We start from the raw sequence: 14,078 nt of genomic DNA, 5'->3' as shown, positions 1-14,078 counted from the left end.
TATTTTCTTTAATATAAAAGTGAACTTATTTTTATTATTTTAATTATAATTTGATAATAAAATAAATAATATTACATAGAATAGTAATGCTCAATACATTTTCATTCATTACACAAAATGCAATAATAATAATAATAATACACTTATTTTATTTATTCATATAAGAAATGCAGCTCATAGTTCCACAGTTCCATGACTAGATTAAAGATGAAACCCACAATAGATGCAAATATTAAACCCATAATAATAAAAGAAGATAAAATTAGTCTGCATAAAATGCATAACAAAAGATGGGAATTAAAAAATAAGCAATAATAAAAGAAAGCATAATACATTGCTTTAGAAAAGTCATTTCTAGTTAAAAGCAAAAGTAAAAAGATGTGTTTTTACCTTTTGTTTTATACATAAAAACAAAAAATCCAGTCAAAAAAAAAAAAACCTTGAGAAAATAGTCTCTATTACGTTAGTCTACACTGTAAGCACACGGCTTGTTGTGACTGCTCACATTATAATCAATGAAGCTGTCTGCTCAAGAGTTTGACGTCAATACACTTATAATGTAGACGGATATGTTGATTAGAATGGGAGCAATATAGATTTATTACATGATAAATGATGCTTGCTTCCATATTTAGAGACTGTGTTAGGCTAATAAACAATATTATTAGGTGGAGGAATTGTTTATTGTGATAGTTATGTATAAATGTAATCATGTATTGAACATTTGATGTCTTTTATCATATTTCTTTTCCTGCAGTTGAGCAGTGAGTCACCTGAGGCCTTGCATTACATTGATTTTACCACAGTGTTTTAGGCAGCCCACTTTAACGCAATCCAGCTTCCTGTAGTAAAATCACTCTAATGCACAACATCGTGGCAAGTTTCCAGAGGCTGGTCGTGTTTTATCTTGCTTTGCTACCAAGTGTCCTTTGATTTCAGGCCCACCGAAGCAATAGATTCCCTCTGCCAAGTTTAGTACAGCTGTTCTTCATCTTTGTGGGCATCAGCTCCGAACCACACCTTTACTCTGACGCCTGTCAATGCTTGTGCTGTCCTCCCTCTTGTTTTCCTGTAGAGCGAAAGTGCTAATGATGAAGGTGGGGAGGGTGAATACGTCAATCTGTATTCATCCAACCAAGCCAATGGAGATGTGACTCTCTCCAGTGGAGTAAGTAACAGCATGTCAGCGTTTGCAGCCGACATGTCGGTGCCCTCACATGCTGCGCTTGTGCCGTTTGTCACTGTAATGCTTGGCTTTGCATCATGCCACTGGTTAATTGCAAATTTTACTTAACACCTGCCATCAAAGCAACAAACAAGAAATCTCTTGCATGCTAATCTGAGCTTTTGTCGTAACCAGCCGTGACTCAGTATTGTTGCATAAGAAATTTTGCCGTGCCATGCTGGGTTGCCCTGCCCACAATAAAATTCAATTGGTTCAAATTCCTTCTCTGTATTGTTGGACATATGTCTAGTATGTATTTTTGTGCAAGATTTTGCATGCAGTGTAGCCAGAAAAACTACCTGGGCAAAAAAAGAGGCCTGTAGTTTTTCAATGACTTTGTGTGCAGACATTGTTGTGAAATCGAGTTGCTCTGATAGAATTCGAGAAGTGAAAAGAGGAATTGTTGATTTGATGATTGTGTGCTTTCCAAACAATAAAACCTGCAGTTGCAGCAGTAATTATTAAAACCCTTGAACAGATCATCAGATTTGTCCCGATGTGGTATAATGTTACACAGTCATGTCAACATTACATTTCTGCAAAATTTTATTTGTTATTAGCTTTAAAATATGGCATGACTAAAAAACGTTATTTAGTGAAACAGTGAATGTGCAGTCTAATATTTTGGTGTTTGCATATATGTGTTTGTAATGATCTACTACAGTGCATATACATATTTACTATGTATAGACAAAAACTGTGATGTGAAGTCACATAAGCATATTTTCCTTAGTGATGCGTTGTGTTTGATTATAAATTAACAGCTTTGCGCAAATGATTTATCTAACCTCATGTTTGATAATCATGGATAATCACTTATCGATGCATGTCATGGGTATTAAGGCACTTTCTGTGAAGCTGATATATATACTACAATTTAAATGTATGGGGTCAGTAATTTTTTAAACAATAAATTAATACTTTTATTTAGCAAGTGACATTAAAAACTTTTACATTCAGAAATTTTCTATTTTAAATACTTTTCTTTTGACTTTTCTATTCATCAAATAATGCTGAAAAATGTTTCACAATTTCCACTGAAATATAAAGCAACACATAATAATAAGAAATAATAACAACAATAAGAAATGTTTCTTGAGAACCAAATCATATTGGAACAATTTCTGAAGGATCATGTGACACTGAAGACTGGAGTAATGGCTGCTGGCAGCTTTACCATCCCAGGAATAAATTACATTTTAAAATGTATTTAAATAGAAAACTGTTATTTTTAAATATTATTGTTATTATTTCACAATATTACTGTTTTTACTGTATTTTCTGATCAAATAAATGCAGCCTTGGTGAGCATAAGAGACTTCTTTCCCCCAAAAAAACTTTCTGACCTCAAACTTTTTCACAGTAGTGTATATAGTTATTCAGTGACTTTACTAAATTGTAATGTGTTATCAATATGCCCCAATCCTGTGTTGAATGTTTTGTGAAATGCAGAACTATCACCTTGTGCTCTTCCCTGTATTTTGCATTTTATTAAAATGTAAAATCCTGCTGTCCTGTTACTGTGAAGCATTTAGCCAGAGACGTCTCTTTTTCGCCCCATTCTTCTCTGGATGGAATGATGATCCTAATAGTACTTAAATATTTTTTCTGTCATTGCCAGGACTCTTCTTGTGGTGCTGAGGACTCACTCCAGGACTCGGCTTCAGAACACAGCAAAGATCCAGCTGACAGAGAGGGGTAACATTCATTGCTTTAAAGAAATACCTCAGAAATCTTTTTATGATACGGCGTTTATTTTCTCCCACCGGAAAATGCCTTTTCTTCCATGTTTTGTACTTTTGATAAGCTATCCTCTCATTGACAGCTGGAAGCAGAAGTGTGTGGACTCAGAGTTGACTTCAGAAGACGTGGATGAGCTCTACCTGATAGACCACGATGAGATAATGTCTCGGTTAACATTAAAGCAAGAGGTAAAACTTATGAGAAACAGAAATGGCAATCTTTAATTTTAGAAGCTTATATCTTGATTTGCATTGGTTGCAATGATGATCAGAGCGCGTGTGCTCTCTGCTGCCCTCTGCCTGTGAATTAAAGCCACTGCAGTGCCGCTGTGGCGAACCCCAGAGTTGAAGTACATGTGAAATACTGCTGTTCACACTGCAAGGTCAGACCTACTGTAGAGAGCATCTCCGCTGAATTAATACATGAGAGAGTTAATAAGTGGACCACTTGTACTCTGCAGTAAGACAGGAAATGTGACTCTAGTGAGCAGACATGCTGCTTCCTGTTCCATTCTGCTTTTGAAAACAAGAACGTGTCTTGAAATGAAACATCCTGACATCTCAACATGTGTTGAGGTTCAGCTGATCCTAAGTATATAGGGCTTCCTGAGGACCAACTGGTTGTTCAACTAGTAGATTTTGAAAATATTATTTTGCACATGCCTCTAAGAAGTTATATTTAGGAGCTGATTACATGAAAAGCTTTAACTTTGACCTGCTTGTCGAAAACTGCATAATCCTAATCTGTGTTTCTCAGAATGATGACGGCCCTGATGTCAGAGCTGGATCAGGCGATATTTTATTAGTTCATGCCACCGAAACAGATCGCAAAGGTAAGAATAAAATGTAGAATAAGAATAAAATGCATCATCCAGGTGGATGCTGCACACTGGTGGTGGTTGATGAGAGACCCCCTCATATGATTGTAAAGCGCTTTGGGTGTACAGCAACACACAATAAAGCGCTGTATAAATGCCTCATTCATTCAAGTATAATCTCTTCTAATCTGAAGGAGTCCATTATTTTGTGTTAAATGTTTATTTATTTAATAACACATGCATTAAACAAAAAATGTAGCATTTCAACTACCGTTCAAAAGTTTGAGGTCAGTCAAAAATGTTTAAAGAAATTAATACTTTTATTTAGGATGTATTTAAATGATCAAATGTGACGTTTACATTGTTAAAATCTGTTTCATTTAATGTATCACGGTTTCCACAAAAATAATAAGCAACACAATTTAATGTTTTCAAAACGTTGATAAAATTAAGAAATGTTTCTTGAGCAGCAAATCATCATATCAGAATGATTTCTAAATGTTCATGTGACACTAAAGTCTGGAGTAATGACGCTGAAAATTCAGCTTTGCTATCACAGGAATAAATTACATTTTCAAATATATTCAAATAGAAAACAGTTATTTTAAAGTGCAATAATATTTTAAAATATTACTGTTTTTAATGTATTTTTTGACACCAAATTTTGAACGGTGGTGTAATTTATTTATATTTCTCATTTTTAAATCTTAACCTATAATAATGATTAAATAAATGTATCTTATGTTCTCTTTTGTAGATCGGGTTTTATACTGTGAAGCTTTTTTGACCACATACCGAACGTTTCTAACCCCAGAGGACCTAATTAAAAAGCTCCGCCATAGATATCCTTTCTGAGGGTGCAGGAGGGCACTTTATAAATCTTTGCATTGCTAACCTTTTTACACTCCAAGCTTCTTTTCGCCCTTAACTCTGAACACATTTACCAGATTTTCTCTCAGCTCTGACATTATCAAACAACGAGCTAGTAAAAACACATTCTTCGTGCTGGTGCGCGTCGTGGATGAGCTTTGGTGAGCTGGAACTCAGATTTTCCTTGATGATATGCTGTTTTGCCATAATCTGGCCACATACAAGGTTGGAATACCATAATATAAGAAGATTACAGCTCAAGTTCTGAAGGCACTTATGCAGTTACTCCACACTAGTTACTCTGAGGCCCATGTGATGACACAAGAAACTGTAAACACATGTACAGTTTAACATTTGTTGACATAACATGTAAACATTTGCCACAAAAATGTAGTAGATGTAAACAACATTTCAAATATTGTTCTACAAATAATTGTGCCTCAGTTTTTTAAGCTAGTAGTTATTTACGGTTTCATATGTGAAATCTGCAAGTGACTTGTTGTTGCCTGTGAAGCATATTTGAATATGAACTCTTATTCATATGTCATCAGTTTGGTGGAGCTGACAGAAGACATCCTGAAGCAGCTCATGGAGCTTGTGTTCAATCTGTTGTGTAACGGTGAGCTCACCCTGGCCCGGGTTCTGCGCAAGAACATCCTAGATAAAGTCCAGCAGAAGAAGTTGCTGCAGTACACTAATTCCCTCAAAACGCTGGCTGCACGAGGTGTGGCCGCCAGGTAATGCTCACCTAAATCATCTTTCTTTTAAAAATGGATCATTTAGAGTGAAGTTAAGTGATTTTGACTTTGTTAACAGGCCCGGCACTCTGCACGACTTCCGTAGCCATGAGATTGCAGACCAGCTGACTCTCCTCGATGCAGAGCTGTTTTATACGATAGAGGTACGACTTCTCTAATGTTATTCATCATGCTTTCTATCTTGAAAGATTCCAGATTTTCCAACACGTTTTTCCTGTCTTTCTGCAGATCCCAGAGGTGTTACTTTGGGCAAAGGAACAGAATGAGGAAAAGAGCCCCAATCTGACCCAGTTCACAGAGCACTTCAACAACATGTCATACTGGTATGATGCTCTGATTCTCAAGCTGGTGTAAAACTTTCAGCGTTTAAGAAAAGAAACATCAGGTGCCACAGTATAGCCAGAAAACTAGTCTTACGAAACTGGTCCATATTACAGCTTATTCTGCAAGAACCTCACACTTGGCTTGTTTGGTTCGATTAGAACGAACCCTGGTGCGATTGCTCTGTTAGTGCGGTTCATTTGAGCATGTGTGAACACTGCCATCCGAACCAAACAACGGTGCACACCAAACAAGCGGACCGAGTCCGCTAAAAAAGATGGGTCTCGGTCCGCTTCCAAATGAACTCTGGTGCGGTTCGAATGATATATGAACGCAACACGGATGCAATACTTCTAAACGAACCAAAAACAGGAAGTAATGACAAGATGCGACGCTATGCGACATGATTTGACGACGCTGTGTAACCAAAACAAAATGAGCAGAGGGCAGTCGTGGAGCAACGATGAGGTAAAGTATGACCTCCTTGTGAGTTTGCAGGTGGTGAAAATAAAATTATATGTACACACAAAAATGAGCGCGTTTAGTCCAGCAGACAGCATTAGGTGTGTTCGACTTAAAGCAGCGCGGAGCAGACCGATCGGTTAATGGGTGCTTTGATATCATACACCCGCAGCGCCGCTTTAAGTCTAACGCACCTTTTGTTTGGGGTGTTCGGTGAGTTCCATCACGATATATACGTCATTCAAGCCGACCAATCAGGTTGTGAACGTATCACTATGCCTTTAGGTTCGGTGTCTTTAGGTTCGCTGTCAAAAATGCCAATGTGAACGCTTAGCGGACCAGGACCCAATGTATTATTTTCGTTTTTGGTCCGGACCAAACAAACCGAACTCCAAGTGTGAACACACCCTTAGACTCTGTCTATGTCTGGTGACAACTTCCCTATATGATACAAAAAATTTTTTTATTGCATTCATATAAATCTCAACCTAAAATCTTATGTTGATGGAGAAAAAATGGTTTATGGACACGCTAATAAGTATACAGTACATTATATATTTTAATCTCTCTTTTTAAGGGTTCGCTCCTTAATAATCCAGCAAGAGAAAGCCCAGGATCGGGAAAAACTACTTCTAAAGTTTATCAAAATAATGAAGGTACAAACTAATTTCATTCTTCCAAACTTAATCTAATCTGAATCTAATCTAAATGAACCTGTGTCTCTTTGTAATTTAGCACTTAAGAAAACTCAATAACTTCAACTCCTACTTGGCAATATTATCAGCGCTGGATTCGGCGCCTATCAGAAGACTGGAATGGCAGAAGCAAACATCAGAGGTAAATCACAAACTCCAGAGCTGGGTAGATGACTTACAAATTGTAGTCTGTTACTGATTACAGATTACATGATGAAAACTGTAGTTAGTAACATAATCTAGGTTACTCACTTTAGGTAATGTATTCTTTAGTAGACTTTTTTTTATTAAACTTGTTTTAATTTACCATTAAACATACCATATTGATATAAAAAAGCAAAGAGAGAGAAAATATGTTCCTTGAAATATTTCTTTCTTTCTTTCTGTCTGTCGACAAAGCTGAATGGGATTTTTAGAAAGGAAAAAAAGTTAGGGAGAATCAATAAATTATGAATAATTTACTGCCATTGTGGGAATAATATGTAATCATAAAAATTACATATTACATACACATATTACATACACCATAAAAAGTAACAGTAATCAGATTATGAGCATTTTAAAATGTAATATACTTGAATTACAAGTACTTAATTTTTGGACTCTGATTATGTAATCCAGATTACATGTAATCAGTTACTACCCAGCACTGCCTGTCTCTATATTATTGTAGTGCTCAGTCGATCGTCACAGTAACTGATATCTGTTATCTTCACAGGGTTTGGAGGAATATTGCACTTTAATTGACAGTTCCTCCTCCTTCCGGGTGTACAGAGCAGCTTTGGCAGATGTGGAGCCTCCATGTATACCATATCTGTAAGAACAGATGATAAAAATTAAAAAGCACATTTTGTATTGCTTGTAAAATGTCATATTCATCTTTAACGACTCTTTCCCCTGTTTTGCCACAAAATACAGAGGTCTCATCCTCCAGGACCTAACTTTTGTGCATCTTGGGAATCCTGACCTCATTGATGGAAAGATCAACTTTTCCAAACGCTGGCAGCAGTTCAATATCCTGGACACTATGAGGCGCTTCCAGCAAGTGTGAGTACTTGGACAACCCCTTTGACATTCATAATCAAGTGAAAACAAAATATGCAGGACTTGTTTTTATCTATTCAAATTGTATTAGATTGTGAAAATGTGGCTGGGACATTGTTGGTTGTTGGTGGTAACCTACAGATGTCTTTTTAATAGATGTCTCTTCACATTTTATATTTTCTCAGCTTCAAATGAAGCTTTTTGCATGACTTCTACTTCTCTTTCTTCCAGGCACTATGACCTCAAACACAATGACGACATTGTGTCATTCTTCAACGACTTCAGTGACCATCTAGCTGAAGAGGCATTGTGGGAGCTCTCTTTGAAGATCAAGCCTCGCAACATCACTCGCCGGAAAACAGAACGAGAGGAAAGGACGTAGCTTGCTCGGCTAGAACAACAAACTGCTTTTAAAAGCCACTCTCCTCTGAAGTTGCAAGACACAGCAATCACAAATTACTGTAATGGCAGCTACGAGACTGGAAACGATACTGTATTTCTGTTACAGTTTACTGAAACCTTTTTATTTATTTATTTTTTGCAAAAAAAAACGTGATTCGATTTTATTTTGTAATTGCACTGCGTCTGAACCTGTGTGTAAATTTGAAGTGGAACAGTGGCAAGTGAGAAGACAGAAAACATGACTCTATGTCAGATTACGGGGTTTGAGATCGTAACCTGGGATTTATGGTGATATTCCATGACCGTCTCGCCATCTGGATGTTTGCGGTGCAATCTAGAAAAACAACTGCGACTCCAGCTGCAAACTAATACCATGATGCCTCAGTGGGCACTTTGGATGTGGAAGTTCCTTGAAGACTGATATTTTTATTTATTTATTTTGTATGTTACAAATGCACATAAAGACTCTTTGGGTTTAGGGGGATTGCTGTAAATTCAGCTGCTGGATTGAACAGCTTGAAGCATGTATGATAATAGGTCATTATGAGGAGACACAGTCTCAGTAATTAATAGCACTCATCAGGATTTTGTTGCTTATTTTCTGCAAGATTAACACAGTATCCAGCTGAACTCAAAAAGGAGCTTTTCTGGATTTGATTTTGTTACTAAAATTCTTTGAGCAAGAGTGTGCCAATTTTAATGTGTATCAAGTTCCCGTTTCCCACATGGGATAATTCAGACTCTTTATCCCACGATTTGGACTTTCTCACAGTTCTGAGAAAAAAAAAAAAAAAGTCAGAATTGCAATTCCAAGTCTTACAATTGACTTTTTTTTTTTTTTTTTAGAATTCTGAGTTTGTTTGTTTTTCTTTGTTTTTCCCCATGGAATAAATTTTTTTTAAAAAGATAATTGTGACTTTTATCTCACAGTTCTGAATTATAAAATAGTCAGAATTGTGAGATATAATCTTTTGCCCTGTAAATAACTAAATTTTAATGATTCTGTTTATATTAAACTCATCCTTATAATTTTAGCAATTTGAGGCCTATTTAAAATCAGTTGTCTTCCGATTACAAATAATTGCTGATAATCAGGGAAACTCATTATTTTGTTAATTCGTGCATGTTATTTATTTGTGTATTTATGTGTAGATAAAGGAAGGTGCGTCTTCTCCTGTGTGGTTTTTGCAAGAAAGATTTTAGGAGTTGTTACAACTGTTTGTAAGGTACATTTCAATACTTTTCATTTTTTTGTAGATCTCCCAGAGCCATCGCAATGATCAAAGACCTACTATCAAGTGCTTGAAGCTGTTCATAAAGTGGTGTAAGTGTGATTTATGTTATACAATGCAGTTTTCCTTTTGTTTTTTTTAAAGGATTTTACTTGGACGTTTGCAGAGAGATTTACTCTGTTGTGAGATGTGATCAAATGTGCACTTTGAAGTTGATTGTGGGAAGCAAAGATTAAAAACTGTTAGGTAACAGTTTGAAGTGGACATGCGTATGAGCCTGAACCCCTGCAACGATGCTTACACAGGGACCTTTTCTTACCTGCGAATTGGACTGAAGTTGGTTTAAAAATTCCAAAGAGCCCAGACCATAGATCATCACTGTTTGAACATGATGATGATTCAGTTGCATATAACATACAACTGACATGTACCTCTGTACACATAACCCTGTGAAACCTGGTAAAATAATATACATATCATCAATGTCTTTGTTTTTTGTGTGTGTGGGATCCATTTGTTTTGGTTAGGGGACACATAGAATTTAAAGCTGTGACGAAAAAAAATCTGTGCGTGAATAATTAAAAATGTATTTAAGGTATATAAAACGATGTATTTTGGAAGTAGTTTGTCGTATATGAGAACACAATTATGTAGATAGCATTACCCAATCAAGAATTTCTCCGATAACCAACAACTCGAGTCCAACCTCATCTGCTAAGCCAATACAAAATGAATAATCAAGTTATTAGATGTTTCTTACAAGCTGAAATAAATAAATATTGATGGTTCATATGAGTGCATTTAATTATACTGATCTTAAGATAACTGTAATTACAATCAACTTTTGTTTTTTTTTAGGTCTTTCTTGTAAACTAGCGTAGATTTACACATTTAATGTAAAAATAATGTAGGTAACACAGCTCAGATAAATTGTTATTGTTTCATTCAAATTCATATTGTGATATCGGACTTAATATTGCAGACTTGGCACATATTTAAGATTTTTTTTAGATTCTTTACAGAAGACATGCGATTACTATTTGTATTGATTTATCTATCTCAAGAAAACATGTTGAGGTAGGAGAGTAGCTAAGTGTCCAAAGCGAAAGTCTACATTATCTCTCTATTTCAGTGAGTAAATAAGATAAAAAGTCTCAGTGATTTTTCTATGGTTCCGAAAGCTATAATTCAAACACAAGTACATACTATTATCTAACGTATGTACATAATCTTTTCACCGTTAAAACTATCGTACTGTTAAAACTATTTTTTTACAGTCTACGTTTAAAACTACGGCTGTCAATAGATTAATAATATCCAGCAAAAGCAGACTTAAATAATACTAATATCTAATAATTAACGTAATACACGGAGGATCATAAGAAATAATAATAATAATGTTTAAAACAACATCAACAGGCAGGGTGGAATCTTTGTAAACATCACTTGTCAAGGGCGGAGACTTTTCGTTTGGCGACCGAGTTGTCCCCAATCCGACTTTTATTTTGAAATCGCATCATTTCCTGCCGTTTAAAAAACTCTTCTCTGTAGCATTGCTGCATCTTCCGCTGTGTCGCAGCGCGTTTATTAACTGGAATTGTGCTTTGAAGTTGAAAGCTAATCGATTGAAGATGAATGTGATCGATCATGTGCGGGAAATGGCAGCGGCCGGGCTGCACTCTAATGTCCGGATCATCAGTAGTTTACTCCTGACCATGAGCACCAACAACCCGTGAGTGTCTCCAGTGCGTCACTATATGAGTTAAACAGATCTGGAAGCTGTCGGATGTGTCAAGTGAAGTGTGTGTCTGTTCAGTGATGATATTACAATTCAACGGTTTATTTATTATATGCACAACAAATCATGCAGAAACAGAAATACAGAAATGTGTTGTTCTGTAAGCTCGCTTAAAGTAAAATCGACGGTAGAGCAACAATTGACCATGGTGACCATAGTTGTCTTTTTCAGGGAGCTTTTCTCGCCGTCTCAGAAGTACCAGCTGCTGGTGTATCACGCTGATGCTGTTTTCCATGATAAAGAGTACAGGAACGCAGCCTGTAAGTACAACATGGCTTTACAGCAGAAGAAAGTGATCAGCAAAACATCTAAAGTGCGTCCATCCAGCACAGGCGGCACAACATCTGCAGTGCAGGCACAGGTGAGCTCCACCCCCTAGAGGTGGATCCAACCACGCCCCCTGGATCTTGTGTTCTGTAGTGAGGGGCTACTGGGCCCTCATGCTGGTCCTCACGCTAAATTACTGCGCTACACATCCACTGAAATACCACAGTTTGCTACATTAACACTACTTGAATTGTTTTTGCCTTGGTTTAGTCGCTTCAGTTTGTGTGAACACCATTTATTTAAAAGAAAAAATGTTGGTAACAAAATGTTAAGCGTCAAGTCATTTTTGATCAATTTAATGCATCCTTGAATAAAAGTATTCTTTTCTTTCAATTAAAAAAAATTGTACTGACCCCAAACTTATGAAATGTAGTGTATATAATAAAATATCTAATATAATTTCTATTTTATTATTTTATTTTAATTTTTGTCAGAAAATATAAAGATCATGAGCGATAGTGATACTTGTCTATGCGAACACTAATTATTATGATTTTACAAAATTGATAAGAGTTGTAGTTGCTGTGGCGTTTTGGAGGAAACTGTGGTTAACATGGTGATTTTTGTTATGACTGCCATATTTCTCATGTTCCTGTGTGAATTAATTTTTAATGTGGTTAACCAACTCTTTGTTCATCACCTACAGAACTTGCCGTCAGAGATTGAAGTGAAATATAAAATCGCAGAGTGTTACACTATTCTGAAGCTGGATAAAGATGCCATAGCAGTGCTGGAGGGGATCCCTTCACGCCAGAGAACGCCAAAGGTGTGTTTTCACACACTGTCTTTTGTTTTACAAGTCTGTGTGTGTCCTCAGTCCTGTCTGGTCCGCTGCAGGGCTTCTGTCTCTGTCGGTGAAGGGGGCAGAGGTCGCTTCCATGACGATGGACGTGATTCAGAGCATCCCGAATCTTGATTGGCTGTCTGTCTGGATTAAAGCACATGCTTTCATACATGGAGGAGACAATCAGAGAGCCATCAACACTATCTGGTGAGGATAGGACACTATCAGTAAAAATATTGTTGTAGTAATCTTTATATTAATAACTGTTTTATATATGTTTTCTTTAATAATAATTGTTTAACTTCATTATTAGCCACCACTGTCATCAAAAAAGATTAGATCCAGTGTTACTGTATTATTTATATGCATTTGTAATATTTATTAGTATTTTTAATTAGCTTTTATTTATATCTATTTTTTTCTTTTTAATTTTAGGTTTTAGTAATATTATGCAATTTTGTCATTTTATTATTATTATTCTTTATATTTCTATTTATTTCTCTGTCTCGCTTTTTTATTTCATTTTCACTCATTTCAATACCTAAACGTATTTTCAGTTAGTTGCCAATGCTCCATTTTTAATTTTTACATTTTAAGTTTTCATCTAATATATATATATATATTTGATTTTATATCAGCTTTATTTCAATTTCCAATTTTTAATAGATTTATTTAATAGTACTAATGATTAGAAATTTTGATTAATTAGAATAAATTAGATTTAGTGTTATTGTATTATTTGAATGTTATATTTAATAATATTTTGAATTGGCTTTTATTTTTTTATTTTTTTGGTTTTCTTTGAAATTTTAGGTTATAGTAATTTTATACATTTGTCATTTTTATTTTTTTATTTTTTAATTTCTTTTTAATTTCAGTTTTTGTCATTTTAGTACTCCAACTTAAACTTCATACACTTCAGAGAAGCCATGAGACTGGCGCCCTGTCGTCTGGACTGCTATGAAGGTAAGAAAGACTTTCATGATAATAGAAATAATAATTTCCAGCTATTATGTGTATTTTGTAAGTTTTTAGGAAGGTTGTGATATTTTTGTGCAATAAAATATTATAGATATTTAGCCTATTTATTTGCTGAATAGCTGTTGGTTACTCTATTGTGTTCTTGTATTCAGTCTGTCCTGTTTTATAAAGGTTAGACAAAGCCCATAATCATTTTCTGTTGTCTCGGAGTGATACGTCCTTTGTTTTCAGGTCTGATTGACTGCTATCTTGCCTCTAATGGTATCCGGGAGGCTATGGGAATGGCCAACAATATTTACAAGACCCTGGGAGCGAACGCCCAAACTCTCACCATCCTGGCCACAGTGTGTCTGGAAGATCCCATGACCCAGGAGAAGGCCAAGACTCTGCTGGACAAAGCCCTCGCTCAGAGGCCCGACTATATCAAAGCTGTCGTGAAGAAAGCAGAGCTCCTCAGTATGTCAAAAATTCACACGCCTTTCTATCATTTTATTATGAGTTATTTGATTCGATTTCTCTATATTATTATTATTATTGTTGTTGTTGTTAATTTATTATGATTTAATAATTTATTATAATTAATGTATTATAAATAATATTAATTAATAATTATTATTTA

At 35.5% G+C, this 14,078-nt stretch overlaps 2 protein-coding genes across 2 annotated transcripts in view; both read left to right on the top strand.

Annotated features, from left to right (window-relative positions):
- The window catches only part of LOC107725290 (rap guanine nucleotide exchange factor 1-like), a 30,529-nt gene extending 21,417 nt beyond the window's left edge, over nt 1-9,112 (top strand). The window contains exons 13-25 of the mRNA XM_016534503.1: nt 2,847-2,923; nt 3,051-3,156; nt 3,725-3,800; nt 4,543-4,627; nt 4,724-4,816; nt 5,207-5,392; nt 5,472-5,556; nt 5,642-5,736; nt 6,774-6,852; nt 6,932-7,033; nt 7,610-7,707; nt 7,810-7,938; nt 8,167-9,112. Of these exons, the coding sequence (XP_016389989.1) occupies nt 2,847-2,923; nt 3,051-3,156; nt 3,725-3,800; nt 4,543-4,627; nt 4,724-4,816; nt 5,207-5,392; nt 5,472-5,556; nt 5,642-5,736; nt 6,774-6,852; nt 6,932-7,033; nt 7,610-7,707; nt 7,810-7,938; nt 8,167-8,317 (1,362 nt within the window). The 3' untranslated portion in view covers nt 8,318-9,112. The remainder of the gene's footprint in view (nt 1-2,846; nt 2,924-3,050; nt 3,157-3,724; nt 3,801-4,542; nt 4,628-4,723; nt 4,817-5,206; nt 5,393-5,471; nt 5,557-5,641; nt 5,737-6,773; nt 6,853-6,931; nt 7,034-7,609; nt 7,708-7,809; nt 7,939-8,166) is intronic.
- A 1,973-nt stretch (nt 9,113-11,085) lies between these two features.
- Nucleotides 11,086-14,078, top strand: part of LOC107725289 (anaphase-promoting complex subunit 7-like) — a 6,430-nt gene continuing 3,437 nt past the window's right edge. The window contains exons 1-5 of the mRNA XM_016534502.1: nt 11,086-11,301; nt 11,539-11,728; nt 12,341-12,460; nt 13,372-13,444; nt 13,691-13,915. Of these exons, the coding sequence (XP_016389988.1) occupies nt 11,201-11,301; nt 11,539-11,728; nt 12,341-12,460; nt 13,372-13,444; nt 13,691-13,915 (709 nt within the window). The 5' untranslated portion in view covers nt 11,086-11,200. The remainder of the gene's footprint in view (nt 11,302-11,538; nt 11,729-12,340; nt 12,461-13,371; nt 13,445-13,690; nt 13,916-14,078) is intronic.

This window comes from Sinocyclocheilus rhinocerous, unplaced genomic scaffold (genome assembly GCF_001515625.1).
Source record: "Sinocyclocheilus rhinocerous isolate Xijiao unplaced genomic scaffold, SAMN03320098_v1.1 scaffold785, whole genome shotgun sequence".
NCBI classification, from domain to species: domain Eukaryota; kingdom Metazoa; phylum Chordata; class Actinopteri; order Cypriniformes; family Cyprinidae; genus Sinocyclocheilus; species Sinocyclocheilus rhinocerous.
The sequence above is the reverse complement of the archived record's forward strand: the minus strand, read 5'-3'. Positions and strand labels throughout refer to the sequence as shown.